General features: G+C 38.4%; 1 protein-coding gene across 5 annotated transcripts in view; it reads right to left on the reverse strand.

Annotated features, from left to right (window-relative positions):
- Nucleotides 1-25155, reverse strand: part of GRM1 (glutamate metabotropic receptor 1) — a 194739-nt gene that overhangs the window by 132897 nt on the left and 36687 nt on the right. For all 5 annotated transcript variants that reach the window (XM_039569366.1, XM_039569367.1, XM_039569368.1 and 2 more), the window contains exon 3: nucleotides 23947-24196. In XM_039569366.1, the coding sequence (XP_039425300.1) occupies nucleotides 23947-24196 (250 nt within the window). The remainder of the gene's footprint in view (nucleotides 1-23946; nucleotides 24197-25155) is intronic.

Below are 25155 nucleotides of genomic sequence, written 5' to 3' on the forward strand. Positions count from 1 at the left end.
TAAATCTGTTAGATGCATCTATCATGTCCTTGTATGCTGGTAAAAAGAATCCCAAAATTGTCAACTACACTCTTTGTTGAAGCAACTAAACACCCATGCATTGTTTTTTTACTGGAAGCTACTTTTACTTTTTACATCTGTATTATTAGTGCCATAAAAGGTAACCTCATGCTAATCACACTATGCCCTCTCCAACTTGTATTTGTGCAATGTGAAGATGTCTTCACAGATAAGTTACTAAAGCATATTAAATCAAACAGTCAATGTGAATTTGCTTGGTAGGTTACTCTACTAATGGAAACACACCAAGAAAACTGGCAAAAGATGTAATTTGTGGTACTTGGCAAGATAACACAGTGTGTGAAGGCAATGCATCTTCAGAGAAAACAAACAAAACAACAGCCTTTTCATCACTTTCAGAATTCATTAGCTCAAAGGAATTTAATTTCAATTCCTGTACAGCCTTAGTATATGCCAAATGTGTGCATGCATGTGTATGTTCCACCAGCTTTCTGGTATATTCACTTGGCACTACACTCTGCAATTCAGGCAAAAGCTTAACTAAAATTCTCTGATACAAGATCTCCTTCTTTATTAAATCATGTTTTAATTTTATTATGCCACAGCACGTGGATACAATTTCTGAGCAGCCAACAAATCTCATTTGTTTTGGCAAAAGTAATAATTTTATTTTACTTTGGCCAAGGCTGTTACTGTATTTGACTTCACTTTGTATCAGTCCTTATGTCCAGAAACCAATCTTGTTCAGATTTCAGAGGTCTTACTAAGGACTTTAAATACTAACTGTAAAAAGAAAGAAATATCTAACTTTTTGTAAGAGTTAAAAGTGTTTTCAACCGTGTTTACTTGTTTGAGTGCAAATACAATGCTGGAAAGCTGAAGGAATAGTAAACTCCATGTGCAATGCTAATTGTCTTATATTAAAGAACAGTATCACTTATATGTTTTCTTACGTCCTTCTTACACCAGAACTCAGCATTTTTCATTTCACTGTAATGAATTCTTTTCTAATAGATATTCAGCACTAAGTCATTTATACCAATTTGTTTCAGTAACAAATGAATTCCAGAAGTACCACAACTAAGAAAGCACTGATTCACTACCTAGTTGGTTTCTGCATTTCTACACAGACCCCCAGTGAATAACCACAGACCCTCAACTTGGCACTTCCTTTCTTTGACCTCAGACTCAGCAGGAGTCCCTCTGGCCCTGTCCATGCTGACTGCAGGAAGCAGAAGACTTCACTTTAGCTCTTGCGGATCTAAAGAACACTGCTTTGGGGTTTCCCCTCTGCACAGATGTCAGTTGTGGTAAGACTGATAGGAACTTTAATTCTGAAGAACTTTACTTGTCTGCCAAATCTATTTGAAATTGGCCAAGAGTCTTAATACTTAATCTTTTTTACACTTTTTTTTTTCTGTAGAGGCTAGGGTGAGGGAAAGTGAATTTTGACCAGATTCATTCCCTTTCATATTCATTTTCAACACTAAAATTTTAATAACTAAGAATTCAGATGTTCAGCTCTTCCAGATTTAGCCTTGCCAGTAGAAAGTTATACTACATTATTAAAGAGTGCGCTCAGAAGTTTTTTCCTATTTTTTCCCCCTTATTTTTTTTCCCTTGTGAAAGCAAACTGTATGTTAAGCTTAAAAGCATTCCAGCAAGACTGTGAAATAAGAACTTCAGCAAGCTTAGAAATGTAATCATTCTTGCAAATGAAATGTCCCAGATTCTTAAGCTTCCCCAGGACACAGCCAACTCCTATTAATATTATTAGTAGTAGTAATATTTAAAGACAACTGGATGATAGACCTCTTTTCTTTTTGCATCTCTCACCATTATCCAGAACTGTAGCCTTTATTAGAATTTTTTTACATTATATTTCTTATTACTGACTGATGGTACATTTCTTGCCAATAGCAGATACTTCAAATTCAGAACCAACTTGTATATCTATACTTTTTTCTTCAGTTCCACACTTTTTTCCTTTGATGAGAGGGATTTTTAAATTAAAATAAACAAACAAAAAACCCACATAACAGCTGACAAACACTTACATGTTTATGTTAAAGACAGTCATCTCAGTGCTTTCAAATAATTTATTTTTTTAAAAATCAATATCTATAAGAACTGGATAGTTTATAGAACAGGTAATGAGATGTGAAGACTTCTATCAGTATTTAGGTCCAGCCATAAAACTGAAAATAAAGAATTACTGAGATCACCATACCAGTGAGCATCTGTTATTGACCGTTTACTGATGAGAATCCAGTTTCTCATGAGAAAGAGCAGTCACATCAGAACACAAATGTAGCTGACATATCGCTTGGTATCACTATTCAGGAGACAAAGACAGTTGTCCTCTTTCATTTGGAGCATTATATTTTTGGGTGTTGCACTAGATCTGTTCAGCCTGTAAAGGAGGTATATTTCTGCCATTTTCCCTCTAATATGCTATACAAAAACTAACTTCCCCTTTTTGCCCCAAAATAATTTTAAAAATTAATAATATATTCCAGTTAGATGGTACACATTTGTCCCTTGTTATCTTCCTTATATAACCACAGTACCATTTGACTTCTAGCATGTTTTTACCTCGGGACAACTGAGGGAAATATACATTCAAAATCAGTATTCCTAGATAACACCTGGATACACAGATCTTCTAAACTATAAAACAACAGCAAAGCATCAACACGTTAATTTTCAAAACCCTCCTGCAGAGAAACAAAGACAAGAAAGCATTACAATGTTCATTTCACAGAGTACAAAAAGACCAGATGTTTGCAGGGGTCATCTGTTCAGGGTAACAAAGCATAAATAATAGTGATAAATCAGCATTTTCTTGCTATCAAGCTTTAGATAAAGATTACAATTTCCCTTCTTTAAGCTGAAAACAACAAATACTCCTCTGTTTACTCTCAGAAAAATTAGTCAACGAGAAGTAGCAGTACAATCCTTACAACTCTGAGTTAAAAACAGGCCAATAATGTAGCCCATGGCTTGATATAACTAGAGTCATTGAACCTTATTATTTCAAAGCATGCTGGAAAAAACAAAGAACAGATGTTTGTGTTGATGGGAATAAGGATGAAATACAACACTTGTTTCTGTTCTCTTAGTAACTCCTACTTCATGATTTTTGGTGACCAATCTTAATTTACTCTAAATCTTCCAAAAATCAGCTGTATTAGAAAGGTCAAGCAGTGATTCAAAAACATTCAGTACTAATTCAGCAGCAGCTGACCAAAACCACAAAATTCAGGATTCATATAGTTTGTCTCAGTTCTCAGTCTGATCTGAAGTAACAGAAATCACAGTTGCCACAGACTTTTAACCTTTTAAGCAAGTACAAGGCACAGTGTGTGAACATAACCCAAAAAACAGTCTCTAAAGAATGTGCATCCTGACACATTAGAAGGCCAAAAAAAGTCATTTGATTGCATGTGTTGTCCACTACCTAAGTGCTCCACCCTGCCATAAACAAAACACTTCCCGGACTGCAAGGCATAAATATACTTTCTTTATGAATCTAACATGCATTTAGCAAGGCCTGATCATGGCAGTAGTTGTTCCTGAAATTTGGTCAGCAAAGCATGGTAAGTAGCCATTACTTTGATGCCATGAAGATTTTTGCTTTTTCTTTTTTACCCCTGTTATACCTTTTTACAGCTTCTGTATTCTTAGTGCTTTTTGCCTACATTCTTGGACTTGTTTGTTAAGCTAAGAGACTAAACATTTTTAGAAGCTTCGTAGCTAGGGGATCAGTGTGCCCCAGACCCCAAGTCCTCTCCAGAACATATTCTGTAAACCAAGATAGAACCATCCAGGGGAAGGTTCCTTGGGGAGGGGGGGCTCACTTAAACCTCTCATTGGGGAATCTTTGATAGATATGCTAATTAGTAAAGCCTATAATGTTATACCCAATGTTGGGGGGGACACACGGAAGAAGAGACACAGAGACACAGGGAAAGACTCGGTGGGGTGCATCTCGATGCATATGACCTGGACGTGTACACCTAAGGATCCTTAAGAATAAATACCAAGGTAAAATCCCTTTTCCCCTTCTAACTGTGTATGCCTCTTGATTTTAAGACCAGGAAAAGGCATCAACTTCACCATAACCTACTGTGACAAGTCTGTGTCTGTATCTCCAGCACAGCATTGCAACCCCTCCCTCACCACATACACTGAGACACCAAACAGATTCTCTGGGCTCAGCAAGCCTTGGATCAGGTCCTGCTACTACCTTATGGTCTGGTGAAAAGGGAAAGGTAGGGAACAACTGATGCAGAATAATTGCAACTGCAAAAGAAACCAATAGTTATGTAAACCTCGGTGCCTGAGACTCCGACAGGCTCACTCTGTTATTAGAACATGTTAATTAGCGTATGTTCTCTCTGCTCCTTTTCTCGGCACATAGGGAAAAGAACACGAAAATAAGTGTTAATTCACCTTATAAATTAACATGTACCCAACGGGGGAGGCATTGTTTGAATATTTTTGGGTTGAGTAACCTCATAGTACATAAACCTAATCCTAGCCTTGTAGCTATACTAAATAACCAACCAATAAGAATCTTGTATCAAATATCAATTGTAATATGTTGATGAACAGGGTTATTCATCTTGATACAGCTGTGGAGCATGGCAGCTGGTAAGAAAGTGCTCAGCAAGATTTTCTTACTTGCACTGAATTCCAACAAAGACAGGAGCTGTCTGATGAGAGATCAAGAAGGAAGAAGATGGAAGAAAAGAAATTTAGTAGATAGAGAAGTCTTGAGCTGAGAACACGGAGAAAAAATCCTGTCTCTAGGGATGTTGAGCAGTTCAGAAAGCTCTCCTGCACCACTAAAATCCAGACTAGTACAACCTAGTGTGACACTGATTAAATGGAAAAAGAAGAAATAGTGCTGGCTTCCCTTCTCAGGGTAGAAGAGGATTATTCAGAAGTATTTGTGAGCCAGCCATAGGTACCCACCAAATATATCTTTTGGCTCTAGCAGTGAAAAAAGGACTGTGCATTAGTCCTGCAGAGAAACCCAAAACAGAGACAGGATACCTCGCTTGTGAGATGTGGGACCTGGAAAGGCTCTACCTGACACCTCAGCCTCTGATACTTAAAATGGCATCAGCAGATTTAATGCAGATGGCAGCCTAGAATACACAACTGACCATTGAGAGAATTTTTCTATTAAAAAAAGGAAAACAAAAGCAAATGTTCAGTGTTCTACAGATCTTAAATGGTAAAATTTGTAACATTGAGGGACCCTTCAGAAGCAGGTGTTGTTAACTACAGAGAGATGATGACACTGATAGCATGCTGCCTTTTTTGTACATATCACCCTTTGTTCCACAAAACACAGGGCTGCTATTTACATGTTGCAGCCAAGGCTCCATTTCTCTTGTAGGTCAGAGCAGATTACTTAATTACATATTTCTGTGAAAGAGAATCACCAATTCACATCTCTGTTTTAAAATTTATCCCCCTTTCATCCAGCTGTATCAATTGCATTATGTATGCCTAGTCTGAGGGCTGGTGTAAATGAAAAGTACATAATCTAACTTTGCAATACAAACAATAGATTTGGGAAATTAGTCTTATTTTAAGCTGAAAACTTAGGACTCTGTTCTGCTTAATTTGCAGTTTGTATTTATACCAAACTGATTGTGGATGTAAAGCCAAATTGCTATTCTATTATCACAAATATGATACAGTCCTGAACTTCAATATAGATAAAAACCCAATCATAAATCTAGGTCCTGTTTTCTCTCTAAAATAGCCCAAAAATACCCTCTGACATTCATTCCCTTTGAGAAACTCTAAATACTAATTTTTAGAAGCCAGTATAAAGTGCCTAACACTTAAAAGTATAAAATTTTTAATTGAGGAAAAGTTCAATGCACTACATAAGTGACAGGTTCTATCTCTACAGGCTGTAAAGCTTCAAGAGAAATCTAGTTTTCAACATAAGAGAAATCTGATGTTTTGTGCCACTTAACAGAAACCACAAACCAAAAAGGAGTCCAGATGTATCAAAGCAGTTGACCAAGGACCCAGAGACAGACCACGCTCCCAAGAGATTCCCCTTCTTGAGGTTCTGTGAGAACAAAAGAGCCTCCAGCACTGCTGGCCCTAGCTATGAACCATAGCTTTCTGAATCACCACCCTGAGGTCAAGTAGTCCCCACCCCAACAGTACCAAAAAGACTGGAGACAACTTCAGGCCTTTCTCTCCCTAAAAAGGGAAACCACGAAGACTCTTCAAGTTCTTAGTTGAAGAGCCCCATCTTCAACTAGTTTTTCAGGAATTGTCAAGTACAGGTCCACGTCCATGAGACTCTAGTCCCATCTCACAACTAAATGGAAAGTTACCCAGAACAAAAATGCCTCAACACCACTGTTGGGGTTTTAGTTTAGTCTTAGTTTTTTTTCCCTGTTAAAGGAATTTTCTCCCATATGCATGTTGCTAGGGGACAAATAGCTGTACTTAAGAAAGACAAAAAGGGGAGTGGGGCGGGCCTGGCTACTCCTTTGTCTACACCTGGGTGTGGGGGTCAGTTGGCTCTGAGCGTCCGGAGAGAGAAGCTGCAGAGAAAGGAGCTGCTGCTTCTTTCTTTTTGGCCGTTCTTTCTTCCAGCTGGAAACAGCGCCGGGACCCCAAAAGCCGCTTTCCCTGCCCTGCTGGAGACCGAGCTGTGGCTGCCCTGCCCCGCTGCTGCTTCGAGCTTTTGCTGCGTTGTAGCCCTGCTCTCCCTGCCTGCCTGGGCCTCCGTGGGGTTCTCCCATCTGGATACATCTCGCCTGCCACCCGGGATTTGCGTTCGTCCCTGCTGTTTCAGCCTGCTGTTCCTGAGAGTCCGGGATCAGCTGCCCAGGGGTTTGTGAAGCCTTTGTCCCATCCCTTCCCAGGATCCCAGGGCACCGGTGCCGCGTGCTCCCCGAGCTCGCTCCGGAGCGCCCCCTGCAGCCGCGGGGGAACCATCGCACCTGCCCTGCTCACCGGGAGCCGCCAGCGCCCCTGCCGGCTGCGAGCGGAACTGCACCCGAGGGGAAAGGGCCCGACAGCCGAGAAGGTTGGGACTGGGTTTGTGATTGCTGTTACTGCCATAGTTGTTGTTGTTTTGTTTGACTGGTTATATACATATATATATATAGTAAAGAACTGTTATTCCTATTTCCCACATCTTCGCCTAAAGGCTCTTGATTTCAAAATATAATAACTTGGAGGGAAAAGGGGTTATATCTGCCACTTCAAGGGGGGCCTCTGCCTTCCTTAGCAGAAACCTGTCTTTCAAAACCGAGACAACCACAAATGTACCTTCTTTTTATGTATGAGCAAAGAGTTTGGATGCTACTTCTAACAAAGAAATGCATGTAAATTGTATAAGCATGTATTCTCCAACCTTTAACTTATTTTGTGAAAGGGCATGAAAATCTAGACAATAGGAAGTATATGACTCGAGAAGTGGCAAGGAAGCACCTACTAAATGGCCCTTTCTCACTTCTGAATGTTTGGCTGGGTATTCTATTGACACAAATTTATCTGCTGGTTAAGAAATATTTTGGTGTATAGACATGCCTTTGTCCTCTCAAAACATCAAGAGCTTTTTTGGCTACCAGATATGCTCCAGAGAGACTGTAATGGTTCAATTAAAGATTAGTTCTTAGAGCATGAGACAAAAAAAATTAAAGAAAACATCAAATATAGCATAGAGTGAGTAAATAAATAACAGTAAGATACAACAGACTCTTACAACAAGGAAATCACGTATGTCAGTGGTTATACAGACAATATAAGATAAAGATTAGAGCAAGAACATATTCTGTCTTGAAAATCACAAATAGATGGCCTATTTATTAGAAAGAACTGTTATCTCAATTACACTGAATTCAGAAACAAAATTACAAATAAAATCTTACTGCACTCCCAGACAAGGAACAAGGCACAAATGCAGGCAACAAAAGCACAAAGAATGCTGGTTTTCAGTGTCTTTAACACTTTATCACTGCTATAAAATTATGTCACTCTCCTCCATGACTGCATCTAACATCATTTTATTCTATACAATGCTTATAAATACATCTGTTGGCTTTTTAGTCAAGTTGCTTTTCTGACTTACATGACTGCAAGTCTCATCTTGTTTCTGAATCCTCTTCTGTGTTGTAGCCATTTTAATTAGCATGATTAGAGTCAAGCTAAAGATATATTGACAATAACTATGCTCGTTCTTTGCTATTAAATGTTATTCTGTGTCACTTCTTAAGCTGCAATAGAATCTTACTGCTTACATTTTATACTAGTAAATAGCTATTTAGTAGTCCAGAATAAAATGTTAAATTATAAGCACATACTGTTGGAATAATAATTTAAAGCCAGAGCCTAATTCATGTTTACTGCCTTTTTTAAGCAAATCTATGCAGAACAAAACATTGTCCCTGCCCTTGCCCATACAACCTCACTAAGAAACATGAGGACTAAAGTGGGAAGCCTACATGGGAAGAACAACCTCATATCCCAGAGGACCAAAGTAATCTAAGATATAAAAAACCCTAGACCAAAAGGTGACCTACAGCTCTCATTTACTTTCACAGGGACCTCTATATTAACCAGGGGTAACAGAAATGAGATTATTGTCTCTTTACTGACAAAATTCCCTCCTTTCTCCACAACAGAAGGGATGGTGCCAGCACAGGATCATTTTCTGTCCTGAAAGGCAGAAGTGTTTCACAAAAAAACCCTTTGTTTCTTTCTGTATACATGCTTCCTCACCTCCTTACCTGATGCTGGAATTCCTGGATTTCCCTTGCATGACTTTGCATTTATCTTATCCCTGTAGCCAATGAAACAGGGGAGGAGGGAGACAGGGGGATGGACAGACAGAGAGGTGCCTTTAGAAGTCAACTTGGCCATGTGTAGACAGCTCAGAATGACTGCTCTCCTTGCTCTGGTACTGCAGGAAGATCCTAACCTTTAAAAAGAGGACTGTGAAGCTGGACTCCTCTTTGGGTCTCTCCTCCTTTTGCTGATAGAGCATTGCATGCATCATGGAGCTTCTCTGTTGCAGTGCATGTTTGCAGCTATTTTCTAGGGAGCAGTTTAGAGAGTGTTCTTTCTGCGTTCTCATGCATATATTTTTATGAGTATTGATAAGAGAAACCAGCAGCTAAGCTGCATACCTTATACTCTATCTCCTAAGGTCAGTCTCAGACAGAAGTTTTGTATTTTCACAGCACTGCTTCATGCTATTACAGAACACTCCCTTTTGGCATTTTGGCCAAATACATCTTCTAAATAGCTTTTTCAAATATCCATACTTTCCTTAAGGATGAAAGGAAAGCTGGCATTACACAAGGATTTTGAAGCCAAGCCATTCTATGGGGAGCCAAAAAAACAGATGATGGTTATCAGGAACAGGGTATTCCATGATTCTGAGAAGGCATGTAGCACTGGCCCATGCTCCTAAGGACTTGAGTCTACATAGCTTACATTGCGTTTGTGCAGTTCACAGAGAAAAAAAAAAAAAGGAGGCTTGTATTATTATCATTATCCATAAGAGCAGAATGAAGTCTCAGACTAGTGAAAAGAGCAGTAGATTTTGATTTGTGGAGTAGCTATCAGCTGGGATTTCAAAAGCATTAGTAAAACTTTAAAAAATGGATGAATAATACAGCTGCTAGAAATTACATTTGTGGGGAGATCAAAATTATTCACCAATTTGGAAATGATGGAGGGTTAAATGTTATGATAATTTATTTTGACATTTTCTAGAAGAAATAGTTTCAACATTTTCAAAATAGGAGCATTCTGACTTTCTATTTTGAAATAGCATATTTGTTTTGAAATTGACACAAAATTGCTCTACATTTAACAAAAATGTTTGTGTTGGCAAAGACAATGCTTTCCTGCTGAGAAAAGAAAACAAACTATTAAAGTCATTAAAAGTTGTTTCAGGTTGTTATAAGCATTGCCTCCCAAATGTTTAGTTCAGCCACTTAACTTTCAAAAAGATGATAAAATGGATCATTTGTACAGATCTTTGAAAAAACAGCAGGGTGAAAAGCAACTGGAGATTCATACCTTTCAAAGACCAAGGACCAGAGGTTTGTTTTTCCTTGGCTACCTGCCACTGCAGCATAAATTGACTTCCTATGTTATAAACCCAAGAAAACAGATACATATCATTTGGAGCACTGTACATCTGTTTCTCTGCCTGTACATCTGCCCCTATCATTTAGCTCTCCATATACTCCATAAGGATCAGTAGACCTGACTCCTTCAAGAGGTATGCAAATCACTCCCTACCTCAAGGGGATACTTAAGTACACAGCAAGGCTCCTTCTGCTTCTCAGTCTGAAAATTTCTGGCAGTTTCATTTAAATGGATCCCAGAGCTTCATATTAAGTTACATACAACATGTAACAACACAACCAATACAACAGTTGATGTCTTATTTTCATGTTAAATTCAATTTATTCTTGCAGTGTCTCCACTATTTCAGCTTTCACTGTGTTGCAGCTTTAGGCATTAACAATGTATGAAGTTCATTTTAGAGGCTGCCAGGAGCAGAGAGCTGGAGAATTTGGGTAGGTAAGGAGTAGCTATATGAAGGTCTGTTTGTTTGGGGATTCAAAGTGATTTGAGGTTAACTGGAAAAGAAAACTTTAATCTGGTAAAACACCTGTCAATGAAACAGCCACGTTCTTCAGTGGAAACTACAATCTCAATCAAGGAACTCTGAATATTACAAGGGGTTCACAAATCCAGTTTTCTCTAATCCAAGGACTTTGGCTTAAGGAAAGCTTCGACCTTTAAAAGATGAAGAACTAGATTTGGTACTACAACTTTCATTGCCTCAAGCCAGGAAAAGGAGGAGTATGACTTTAGGTAGGTCTCCATCGCCTTGCAGACTCTGTTTCTGGATCTTTGTCAGAGAACTGAAGCTTTTATCAGTGTGCCTATACAGTTAAAAAACACTTTCTTCTCCAGGCTCCCTATCAACCTCTTTCCATGGTTATCAGGACACATGGCACAGCTGCTCATGCTGATGGCTGAACACTTCCACTTAAGCAGTGGGGCCATGACACTCATGCAACATCAAAATAACATTTTCATAAGTACATACAAATTATCTCTCTCTTCCGCTTGGTGTTTGGCCTTTCCTATACATTCTTTCCTAAAACATTTTTATTCAGTTTTAAATATTGTTACTTTTTGCATGAGTTGCAGTAGTGATCAGAAAACTCAGTTATGAACCAAGGTTACCCTTCTTCATATGGCACTTCACAGACCTAAAATACTGTCCCTTCCCCAAAGCATTTATAGCATGCAGAACCTTAAAAACAGTGCACTTAGTTAGAAAATGACATGAGGACAAACATGATGCTATGTTTAACATAAATGATGAAAATGAATCCAGGTAGACTCATATTCCCCATTCCATTAGAAAGACTTGATTCAATTAAAAGCCAGCAAATGTAAAGTACAAAGACATTCTCTTATATTCAGACTAGTGTTGGGAACTCACAGACACCACTTAGTTTTTCTCAAAGTAAAAAGCTTAGGAAGCTCTAAACAAGCACAACATATGGAATTTCTATACCAAGCATGAAAATTACAGGAAATTTCAATCATCTTATCATCTTGCTTGAAAACAAAATAGCCAGACAGCATTCTAGGAGATACATTGCTTCACGGGGGGGGGGGGGGGAAGTGGAAGTAAAAGATCTTTATTTGAATCACAGGCACTGGATGTTCACCACTGACCAACATGATCCTAGAACATATTATTTCTCTTTTTTACGGGTAAGCACTTCATATCAGAAAGACATTCTTATTTCACACTTGTTTTAAGAGCACTGTTGTCCAGAATGTCACTCATGATTCACAGCAGCATGAAAACAGAATTCAGACCTTGATATTTTACTGGAAAGGTTTCGTTCAAAAAAAGCATTCTTGTATGGAAGCGTGATGGGCTAGCAGTCCACCACTTTTTCAGTTTGGAGTCACAGTTCTGCTTTTTCATGTATCAAAACATACCTTAGTCTAGACCTGAAAAACATAATCATTACCTGTAACCAAAACTCTATCACTCTCCACCTCTATCTTACATACAGACTCTTACAACTCATCCTCTCCCACTTCCACATTCTATTTGCTTTCCTATAATGGATGTTTTTCTTTTTTGCATTTTAGCACTACCTCTTCTCCTTTCTTAGCCTTTTATCTTTTCTCCTTCTTAATTCTGCCTACATCTCTCTACAACTGCAATTTTTACCCTGCTGGAATAGCTGGTTGTGCAATTACTTAAGTCTTCCCATCTAAGAGGTTTTCCCATAAACATAATGGCAAACAGATAAAAGAAATCAGTCATACTTGGACATAGACCTCTCGAGAAACATTGTTCTCTATCATCCTCCATTTTTACTAAACTTAGAGACAGTGGAGAGTGTGTTGTAAATTCTTCAAAACTCCCGACTGCCATTCAAGGTTCTTTCAACATACAGTGTAATCACCCTGCTGAGACAAATTCCTTTGAGATGCATGCAGATCAACACCTAGTTTTGTACTCTAGGTGTTCCACTGGAAATCAGTCTGGGCGCCGGCCTTAGCAGTGGTACTTTCAATAGACTATGGCATTTAGTTTGTTTGCTACATTATGCTACCTCTTAGTGAGTCCTCACAGGTACTCAGTTTGCAAATCTGAAAGTGCTCAACTGCCAACCTCCAAAGTCAGAACACTGGCCTAGTTTTTCTCCCTTGTACCATTGCCTCTTCTCAGAACTTAGTTTTAAAATACTGGGGATAGCATGTGAGACCAGATTACCTTTACAGTATTTCAGGTCTGTAAGGCAACAGTGGTTAATATGATAAAAAATACTCCATCCTGTATTTTTTCAAGGGCAACAATAATGCAAAGTCCAATCAAGAACTGTTGAAAACAACAAAAGGACCAGTATTACACAGCTGCATAGCTACTTTTGATGGGGAGGGCCTTTTTTCTTTGACTGCTTGTTGCACATCCACAAACAAAAAGAGGATACATCATGCCTAAATTGGTAGGTTTACTTAATTATGGCTTTAGGTGTAAGGTGTTCATCTGCCTAACACAAAAGAAGCAAAAGGATGATGCAGAAGAGTCATGAAATAACCTGTTCCTCAAGCATCTCCTTCACATGAGTAAGATTTTCAACAGCAAGTTTTGCTTATCTCCATTTCTGATTAAGGAAATGCTAAAACTCTTCATGACTTAACAGAAAGGAAATTACACCTGCACTGCAGACTTTTTACTACAAAAAAATAGCAAGTGCTGAAGAGTTCAAGAAAGCCCAGACTCAGGTAAATGGGGCAGAAAGACCGAGATAGGATGGGTGAAGATACAAGGAACAAAATGTAGTATGTAAGGAACTGAAGAATGCAAGTAATATATAACAAAAAGGAAGCAGCTAAAAGTATATATTCAGAGATACACTAAAGGAAGAGTAGAGAAATGGTATAGATTATAAATGGCAACTCACAATGTTTCAACCTGCTGTGAGAAATAAGCAGAAACCACAACTGGAGTCACATTCTCATTCTTATTTCTGCATACAGAATTGCTTAAATCTGACCTATTATGCAGTTTTCCTGATCCTCACGTTGACATGCAAGAGATGATTCTTAGAAATGAAACCAAAGAATTTAGTTTTATTCTGCAAAGCAGAAAAAAATAACTCACTCCATTTCTATTAAGCTAAACACCAGTAGTATATTTTTCTTTCTAGCTCTGACTTGCATTGCATCCTTCCAGTATAACCTCAAAGAGGGCCAGGAGGAAAAAAACCTTAAAACTGACTCCCCACAGAATGAATGAATACAGCCAAATCACCAGCATGGAAAATAACTGTGTGAGCCCTAGGTATCAAAGCTTACCCACAAATAGCTCATAGTGAATAATGCATATGGTTTAAAGTCAGTTAAAATAAGTGCCAGGTCACTTATCAGGCAGCAGTGAATTTGCAAGGCTTTGAAACAAAATTCTTCTTTTGATTCTCCCTCTCTGAGATACAACTAACTGAACTAAGATGCAGGTAAGTAATGACTGGCACGAAATGTGGTCAAGAGCTTGCCAGTTCCACAGTCTTTTTGTCCTACACCAGAACAGACTAGTGGTGCTGAAGAGGCAATAGTGAAACAGAAAGAGCCAGCTTTGACTTTGTGAAACAAGTTCCTGACACCACTGGGTCCTAAAGCACTACTATGCCTCAGAAATTGAAAGGATTTCTCTTGGCTGAAAAATTCAGCAGAAAACCAACAGACTGATAATCTACCAACATGGGCCAAATGCGTTTAGTCCAGTTTAATTTCTGCTTTTGAGACATTATGTATTTGGCTGCCAGATTACAGCATGTACACGTTCATACAGATGCTTCAGGGCTAGCCTCCCTTCAGATGAATTCAGCTCCTCAGACTGCTAAAAGTTTTTCACATTTTCTAGCCCTGGAAATGTACCAGGGTTCTCCAGCAAAGGCCATTAGACTGAAGGCATTTGCAAAAAGAAAGAAAAAAATTAATGAAAATCAGGCAGTATATGAAAATACATGGCCTTTCTCCACAGTATCCTACCTTCTTTGCTCAATGAGCCAAAGGTTTAAACAAGCACTAAGTTTCTGCACTGAAAGTGCAGCCAACTGACTATTCACAGGAGCTCTAAAGCTTTTCATTCCCTCATTTCCAGGATGCAGTAGAAAGGTGCTTTAATTGCAACTTAAATTATTTTCCCCTTGATGTGCTTGTCCCTGTCAAAATAAGTGTTGTTTGTATGGGCACAGCTCAGACAATTACATTAACTTCAGTCAATAACTTAACCCTATTATCAATGTTTTTCTAGTGATCCAAAGACTGGAACTGTTACTAACAGTTGATGATATGTATTCCAATACTGCAAGAGGAAAATCTATTTTTATATCAAGATGTGGCAGGAAACATGAAAATAATTACTCTTAAATAATAATGAATAATAATAATAATTACTATTCCAGGAAAGATTATTCTTCAATTTCTGGTTTTTTCTCTTTAAAAAAAAGTTATTAATTTGCTGCTTAGAATTAAGAAAATAAACCTGACAAAAAATGATAGAGTTTTATATTTTGAGGGAGGGTTTTGTTCATGTTTTAACCAGAACTTCTTTAAGTTTCATTTCTATTTGAGCACTAAAAGGAACCGGAAGTAAACTGCAGAAATTTGAAAGGTCAGAGTATTAGGGTCTTATTTTAACTGTTGTGAGACAAACATAAACATTGCTTTGGTTCTTAACCCTTTATAAAGAATCCCAGCCTCACAGAGACACGCCTGAAAAAAACCTGGCACTACATAAATTATGCAAAGACCCTTGAAATAACATCATTCAATATGATTCATTCACATAAAAGTACAGCATCATCTTCCAGGCGAGCAGCAGCCATCCAGCACCTTGTTTCTACAGGGGCATGATAAAACATATCCTGCCTAACAAATAATCCATTAACAACACACAGCACTACTTAATAACTCAATTATCTAACATCCCTGTTATAATGTTCATAGACAACAAGCAGATCTCGAACTTTTGCACATTTACAGTGTTGGAAAACTTTGCAAAAAACTTAAAGGTAAATTATTTCTGTCCAGGTTGGTCCTTCCTTGAATTCACATGGACATTACTAGCTTAGATAACTCTTCCTGCAGAGCCCATGCCAAGACAATTTGAAAACACTGAACCAAGTGTTTTCAAATTTCAACTGAACTCAGCTTTCCTTGCTATGTAAGGAGCATAAACTGCCTTAGAATCCAGAAGATTTTAAGAAATCTAGAAATGTGAGGGTTTTTTCCCCACAACTTTTACCACCATAAAGTTCAAGCATCACATTTTGTAATGCTTTTAAGACACTAGTTGTATGCATTTGTTCCCTCTCCTATTCCAGTGACTTAAGCAAGTGATAATTGATAATCAATTGCACTACACGTTCAGAAACACTAGTCCATTACCTCCTCTCGCTTATGAAAAAGGTACACTAATGGCTACCATTAAAAAGTGTATATTGCTTTAAAACATGTTTTCACATCCTGTTTGTTAAACCACTGAGCTTTCATATCACTTTGAAAAATTGAGTAAGCATTTACTTTATTAAAACATCCTAATTTATAAGTCTGTATTTTAATAATCAATGCTGCTTCCACTTTAGTCTCATATATGTATTCCGGTTTTGGTAAAATGTCATATTTATTTTTTGTAATACGTGACATCTAGTCTTCTGAACAATAGCCTGGATATTGCTTTTTCTTCCAAGCTTCTGTATAGACCCCAGAGTGATGTACGACCCTTGTCCAAGAACAAAAGCCACTTTTAATCTAAACATTATATTCTATTTCTTACCACAGGTAGTCTGCAAGCATTCAAGTACAGTTTAAACACACCATTTCACATCTGCCTACAACCTTAAATCCCTACAAACATTCTTTCAAGAAGTCTTTGGATACATTGGAACCTGAAGACAGAGAATTGTAAAGATCATAAGGAAAAGCCAACACAGAAAGATGGTGATGAATAGTTTGGGCTTTTTCCTATGTCTTCAAGCTATTGGAGACCTAGTATTTTATGTCTGTCAGTATGGGACCTCTCTTGGAAGTGTGGGCAGGAATGTACATGGACTTGATAGAACAGTCTCACACTTGTTGGTGATGTGATCTCTTCCCTCTGAAGTGGATTCACTTTAGTAAGCATCATACTGAAAATTGCGTGTTAGAGTCTTCTGTGAAGAACTAGGAATAGCACAGAGATACCTGGGCTGAAATTTACTATTCTGTACCTGTTTTTATTGCATTAAGCAGAAATTCTCATTTCGAGCTACAAAAAACCAAAAAAAACCCCAACCCCCCCCAAAAAGGCAGCTTTTTAAAAAACTGAGTAATATTTACAAAAGCACCAGTATCTCACCTACAACCTCTGTAAATTTCATCCTCATTTAAAGCACTGAGTGCATACACAGAAAGCTAAGGGTTAATACATGTTTTTAAAACTAATTCTGGATGCTCATATGAAAGAGGTTTGATTACATACAAAACTTAGTTTAACTCGTATCACATAGCAGCAAGTGAAAAGACAAAAGAACACCCCCATATTTAAAAAATTGCCCACTGTAATACATAAACCCCATTTAACATAAAAAATACGTACCTTTCTTGTATTTTCTCATCTCTGCAAAAGTGAACATTGCTCAAAATGCAGTTCTGCTCAAATATATTGCTGTTTAATTGGCACTTAATATGCAATCACATTTTTACGTGGATTGATGTTATTGTAGGTTAGCAGGTGAACAAAATATGCTTGCTCAGTGTTCTTGCATCATATAATTCTGTTTTCATCCACACAGATTATAAATTCCTGTCACAGTAAACAGGTGATAGACTACAACTAAAAACTGAACCATTAATAAGGTATAAAATTTCCTGAGGTTCTGAGGTTTCAGACTTTAAAGTTAGCAGTGGATCCTATTACACACCTTGATAATGTTCAAGAAATGGTCTGATGTTGGCAGGTGGGACTATCTTAATTGATAATACTTTGCTTAAATGTCAACTTCAGTTAGACTCTGAAAGCATTTGAAAAATCATAATGAATTATTTCAGCATTTCACAGAATCTACCTCAATTTTAATCCAGGAATTTGAATCCAAACCCAGCTAAACCTCTGATTACATCTAAACACTTATTTAAACACAGTCTTCCACTAACTTGGAGTGTCAAAAACAACAGAAATATTAAAAGTAGTCATTCTAAACATCTTTGGTCATGGAGGTACCAGAAAGAAAAAATGGTTCTCTTTCTGCAGTAAAATGCATGGAAAGTAAACTTTTGGATCTTAAACTACTATTTTTCTTTTTATTTTCAGCATGCCAATAATGTTGTCATCTTTACTTTATACCTTTGAACCACTGAGTTTTACCACTCAGACTGCCCTCTCAAAAAACAGCACATGGAATATGAATTTGGGTTCAATCATATACATTTAGCAGTGCTGGATTACTACCAGTTTTCTTAACACATTCCCATTCATAGAAAGCTGGGATAAAACAGTATCATGAGCAACACTGTGCCATATCTACTATTTTTGTCAGTTTTATAAGGCCCAAACCTATCCTAGATAATCTGTGCTAGCACAAGGCAGTGTTTTTTCCCCCATTGACAACATATTGTTGGTTCTTACTGATTTCTTTGTAATCTCTTAAGTAGCTAAAAATAGCTATTTTTTTCTCAATGGAATTAAACACATTGGCCCTGCAATACATTTCAGCTCTTTTGGAAGAATGTGGATATTTGTCATTGATTTTTTTGTAAATATGGGGCAGCCATATAAATATGGGGCAGACAAATGAAGACATTGTGCATAGGAGAGCAGAGCACAGCATCTTTCTTTCAGCTAGTCAAACTTAAAAGAACTGCCATATCTTCTAATGGTCATCTCCTTTATGAAGAACTTCCCATCAACAGTACAATATTCTGTCATTTTGTAAGAAATGCATGAGCCACTGGCACCAGGGACTCACCAGGGAGCAAGAGGCAGGCAGTCTTGTTAGCCACATATGTGAGGTGGTATTTGTGATACTCTTATTTATGCCATTTGTGATGTCAGAGCTGAATAAAAGAGAAATACATAACATCATGCTTTTGGCAGTGTAAACTATGTCATCTGTAGCCTTGGTCAGCAGCCAAATGCTCACCCAGCCACCTGCCAGCTACAACTCTGAACAGGACAAAGGTAGAAAATAGGGAGAAAAAAAATCTCACGAGTTAACATAAGGGGAGGTTGCTTAACAGATACCATTACAGGCAACAGACTCAACTTGGGGCAAACTAAAACAATTTATTGCCAATTAAGATAGATTCAAATAGTGAGAAACTTCTGTCACTTCCTTCTCCCGCTTCCTTGCTGAAAGACCAGCTTCCTTGACCAGATTCTTCTTCCCCCCTCACTAAATGATGTTATGGACCTGTCAATTTCTGCTACTACTTTCTGCCAACTGGGATATAATTATAATTTTTATTGTACGATTTGGTGTGGTGGCCAGTGAGCCAGTGGTACAAGGGACAAAGAAAGTCCAGTGGTGAGACAGGCCCTGGTATCAGGGATCCTCCCCAGGTTAGGGTGAACAGAAAAGGCTTTCCCTGGCATGCATTGTTCTGCTATGTTAATGTACCCCAGTTTCGCTTTCCTGGTTGGCCTGTGGCCCCTCCACTACACCTTAGTGTAGGGCTCCCCCCTTGCTACCTTATATGTTCCATGCCCTAGAAAGTTCTTCACTCCAGGTTCCCCCTATTGGCCCTTGTCCCTTGCCACTCCCCCAGAGCTTCCCCATTGGCTCCCATACCCTAGTTCCACCTGCGTACCGCCCCATGCCCTCAGATCATTGGTCTCTGATGCTTGCCCCGCTCCTGTACTTAAACCTGGACCCTCCATTGTCTTTGGTCTTTGTCACTGGACTCCTTCATGGTGCGGCTGCAAGAAACCTTCATCCGTGGAACTCTACATGGAGACCCTTCCTCCCTCTTTGCTGTCGACCCATATTGCTGAAGCTATCAGTGCGTTTGTGCGTGCCCATGTGTGTGAGCGTGAGGTGGTCCTGCCGAGTGGCTTCGCTAAGGAGACACTTTTGGAAGATCGCAGCACCTCAACACTATGTCACAGAAGGCGCAGTGCCTGACGTAGCGATAGTTTGGGTCCCTGCCTTAGGCATGGCGGTCTGAAGTGCAGAGGCCCTCCTTCCTCTGCTGTGATGGAGCTGAAAAAGGATCAGTAGTCTCAGTGCTAAGGAACTGATGGGTCTGATTGGGGTAGGCAAAGCATTCTTCTGCCAAGTGCTGTACCAATTCAATGGGATTACATGTCTGTTCCGCCATAAAATCCCAGGCTTTGGAAGGTGATAACTGCCCTAGTCACCTGCCAAAATCCTCCCATAAACTGTGCTGCCCAGGGATTGACCAAACCAGGTTGCATTTCTCTGTCAACTTGCCAACAAGTTGTTCACTCTTGCACTTGGATGCAATCACGTTCCACCTATCCAGCCACGTCAGAACAGGACCAAACAGCTTACAGTGATAACGCCTTGTCAATATTTTAGAAAGTGTGAATTTAAATGCCAAAAACCATTACTAATATTGGCTTCTGGAGGGAGGGCAGTCAGAAAAATTTTCACCACAGTATACATCCTGAAAGCTCTGTCATCCTATGCTAAATGAGTTTTATTATATACATAGAAAGAACGGACTTGCTCTCTGTAATGTCCTGGGTTGACAGCAGAGAATCCGACCATACCTTCACTGCCAAGCATTCAAACTTTCAGGAGAGATCACTGTACTGACACTTAAAATTTACAGTTCTACAACAGCCCATATAGCAGCATTAATGGAGGCTATAAAGCATCAGAAAACCTACAGAAGTGAAGCATTACCTAGTCTGTTACAAAGGGCTGTGCTGAAAAACAGCATGTGCTCCATCCCCTAGTATATCCCTTGCTTCATAAAGTTCCTCATACTTTCACACAAACCATTGAGTGTAGGAGTTTAAGAGAACAAATTGGGAAAGAGCATTTTGATTTCCAACTATTTATCTAAAAATTTCTCTTCTCCAATGACCTCAGAGTATCTCTTAAAATCAGTTATTTCATTTGTTTTTAATCTGTGTTGCATTACCCATACAGATGCTGAAAAGTCAAATTGCATGCCTTTTCTTGATGCATTCTCTCAGGGGATATATAAGAGATTCATCCATCTTGCAAGATTCTCACAAAATCTAATTGATGCTTATTAAGTAATATAAAACCCAGTGGCCTGCATAAACATGATTAGACACATGAGGTTGAGCATCTTCCTACATAATCTTTTCACATTGAAACTAATATCTGCTAAAAGAGCTATCACCTGAACTCCCTTAAGAGTACAGTTAAATTTTTAGCATAATTTTTGCCTTTGCTTACTCCAATTCTATTCTAGTATTTCTTTTTATACAAAAAGCCGTGATCAAGTTTTGCCTTTTTTCCCTTTCATTATCAGTCCCTTTTAAGATTTATCATCATAATTTCATAGTTTAAGAAATTTTCTCACTGATTCTCCACTACGTTTCAACACTATAGATTTCAGAGTATCTGCCATTCTGCCTCAGGCAGGATTGTAACCTCATCTATTGTACTGTCTTAATTCCAGCTTCTCTCCAGATTCAGAAAGAGGAATTCCCTTCTCACTAAGATAACAGTCTCCCAGTAGTAAAGGAGACTGAATTTCGGATTAAACAGAAGTCAAATTTAGTTCCCAGCTCTCTTTCTGATAGCATGAATTTAGTTAAGCTAAGCTGTTCCTGTCTGATTTGATAAAAGCAATACTGGGGATGTAGCAAAAAGAGAACTATTTAGCCAGGTGTTCCTTTGCAAAGGCTTCCGCTTTACAGTGAGTCAGAGCAGAGAATGAGGTTGATAACATGTGGCTGATAATAAATCGGTGGGAAAACTAAAGGCTTTGTTTAGCTCATTATTGCAAAAAAAAAAAAATCTTGATTTCACATTCACTCCCACTTCCCTCAATTAAAAGAATGTTCTTAAAAGGCTCTTAGCTTTTTGCTTAGCTGGGTACTTGAATAAAAAAGACTAAATAGCACATCAAAGTAACATTAATGTGTGCCTTGGTTCCTGTTTGTAGATAGATGACCAAATTCATAGCTCTGCAGTTCCACTGCAACTTACTTATTCACAAGTTTGCTAAATTTGCCATTTTTTAAAATCACTTAATTAGGACAATTCAAAGAAAATGTCTTTTCTTTTAGTTCTGCAAGCATAAAAGAATATATGCAAGCCCTATAATACTTTTTATTTCAACCAGCTGTTGTGCACAATCCAGACTATGCAAAGCAATAAGCAGCCTGTTTTACAATTGACAGAACCCACTCAGCCCTAAAAAGGAGTATCCCATACTCAATTACCAGCATGAAGGAAGGGTATGTAAAAATCTGCCTGAAAAATATATAGTGATTTCCAAAGAAATCCCATTATTAGCATTTAATAGGTGAGCATTTCTGCCAAAAAGCTCAGAACTACACTGTTGGACAAATTAACAAGTGAACTTCATGGACTAGTGTAATGTTTGGTAAGGGCTTGAAATCAATTTTAAGCTGAAATGTTCCACACATCCAAGGAGTAGGGGATGGAGTATGTGGTCTAATAGGAAACTGAGGTTTGTGGCTTAAGGTAGCAGGGTTAATTTCTTTGGTTCTCTGTATGGACAGCATCAAGAGGGAGCACCAAAATCAGTGTACAATGAAACACTGCTACAGTGACAATACATGAAGAAAGCATAGCATTGCCTAAAGCTTTACTAAAACACATGGGATGATGTCACTGAGACTAATTTTATTATATTCAGTTCCTTCTACTCACTGAAAACCCATACTTAAAACATGTCATTCCTGAAGCCTTCCACTATTCATTTCAATTGATGCAAACTAAATGATGCGTGTGAACCGCAAGGTGCATGATCTAGAACATACCATTTTCAATACAGCCTTACTCTTTATTTCATTTTAGTGCTGATGGTTCTCCAAATGTGCTATGTCTTATCTTCACAACCTTCTAGAGATACAACCTCAGCTTCAAATAGATTACAAACAAAGACTGCAACAAAAAAATAATGAGAGTGACTGATTGCTTTCAGTCTATTCCTTAGGCCAGATTAGCTGTCTGACTTGTAGAAATCCTAACTGTGGGGTTTGAGGAGCAATATAGTCAGGGGAAGACAATACCATAGCACAGACCAAAAGGAGAGGATCCCAGTCGCAACAATGTCAGGCACAAAGACTTTAGGGAAAGAATGGGACAAAAAGAAGTCTGATAAGATCAGGTGACAACAGAAGCTAAGTAGGCATGGAAACAACTGTCAAAGGCCTTGAAGGAATTAATTTAAACATTCCTTCAGGGAATGTTAAGATTACAAATAAGAAAGGGAGTAAATAGAAGGATTAAAGCAGACATCAGTCTAACAGAGAAGACAGAAAATATCCATCCTCATCATCTGAGCAAGGTCCATAAAGACAGAAAAATGGACAAAGACATTGCAGAAATCAAGGTGAAAGTCAAAGAAGCCTCAAAATAAGAATTATCACAAAAAGGGAAAGGTGGATAAAGCATGTGGTAGAACTAAAATGAACATATATCAGTGAATACCTATGAAGATAAACTCTAGTAGAACAAAACAACCATTCTCATTTTGATAAAAACAGCCTTTTTCTATCCAACACACATCTGCACTGTTACTCTGGTGATACAAAAACATACATACATACTCATTTAGCCATCAGCAAGTTTGATGCTTTAAAAACAAGCCAACTTGCATTATATCAGTGCCCCAGCTTTCAACAGCAAAGATCACAGTAAAATACAGTGTACAACTGAGAATGCCAGGTTGTAATCATAACACTGGAAAAAAGTTCCAGTATTCAAAAACACTTGGTTATTTGGGGTTTCAAATTATGAGGGGCCATCTTTAGTTAAACACATGAAACTCTGTCACATGTCACAGATCACATGCTGAAACTAGAATTCTTCACTCCCTACTCAAGTCTAAAAATCTGCCCATGAAACGTCCCTCTAAAGTGGGCAAAAGCACAAAACCAGTAATGTTATATACTCTCATAAAATAGTAATTAACATTTACTTCAGCAAAAGCTATCACCATTGATCGAGTTGGCATACATCTTCATATCTCCTTCCTGAGAGTCTGCTCTACCATCTTGCCACTTCTTTTTGGTCCTTAGATGAGTAACTGTGGAAATTACCGGTAGCCTGAACTGCACAGCTCTGAAATCAAAGGCCTACCTACAGGGTGAGAGGGAGAGGAAAGGCAGAGAAATCACACTCAGAGCCTTACCTTCCAATTAACAGGAACTCCCCAAGCACTCCCAGGCGCCTCATGGCAATGAGGATTCCCCTCACTGTCATTCCCTCGCAGAAGCAAACCACCACTCTAGCCTTGGGTAACCTTTCTCGCAGCTTGCGGAGCAGGCGATCAAAGCTCTTTTCCCCAGCATTGCTGTAGATCTTGTCAGAGTGAGCAATGCAGAGACCTTCTTGGGCAGCCAGCTCTTTGAAGGCTTCCATTCCACTTTCCCCATAATTTCCTGTTTAAAAAAAAAAAAAAAAAAGATTGTATCATGCATTTAACCAGTTGGATGGTGATGGCAAAGTGATAGATTTCTCCCCACAAAGTCAAGTAGCATCAGCACATTAGCAGAAGGAAGAGCAAAGGAGATCCATCAAAGTGAGCATGCTCAGAGTTCAGTGGAGCAAAAGGATATCCAAGTATCAGTAGGTCTTAACAGAACTGGAGACTGCAAGTTTCTTTTCTTACATTGACTTAACAATGGATAGTAAAGGGCATATTGTACAAGGGTTGGATAGGAAGAAAAGGGGACAGATCAGACAGCAAGAATGAAGTTTTACCAACATTTCTATGGCAAAAACCGCAGTTGAGCTACTTTAGGAAAACAGCCATCGGAAAGAGAAAAGGGGATTTAATTCCAAGCTGTCTGTATCACATGCAGCCCATGTCCACAAAAGTGAATGAAAGATGGATGTAAATTTAAAACACACTGATCTGGTAACATTTTCAAAATCACTTATACTAATTTGACCAAGCAGTGTTCATGACAGCTAAAATTTAGGATTGATGATGTCTCTCTTAGAATAGGAGACTTCCTTTCTGAAAGAACTTCGGAAGTAACCCTTTCCAAGACAGAAATATTTGAACCGTATGGTCCAAACTATATACAAACTACATATAGAAACTGATTCTCAAATTTGCTTCTGTTTATACATTATGCAAGCCAAAACAACAGTTTTACAAAACTCAAATTGCCTTCTGCTATGGAGACAGGTGAAACCCCAAGTTTTCTTTGAATATTTTATGCCTGACATGAGCACAGAACTTATGAACACCCATCACACAAGAGGAACAGATGGATTAAAAAAAACCTGTATCTATTAACAGTAGCAAGAAATGGTTCAAAACAAGAATCATTAATTTGAGGCTATCCATATCAATGATGTTTCCCCAATTTAATGAGGGACTAAAATCAGA

Source organism: Corvus cornix, chromosome 3 (genome assembly GCF_000738735.6).
Source record: "Corvus cornix cornix isolate S_Up_H32 chromosome 3, ASM73873v5, whole genome shotgun sequence".
Classification (NCBI taxonomy): Eukaryota; Metazoa; Chordata; class Aves; order Passeriformes; family Corvidae; genus Corvus; species Corvus cornix.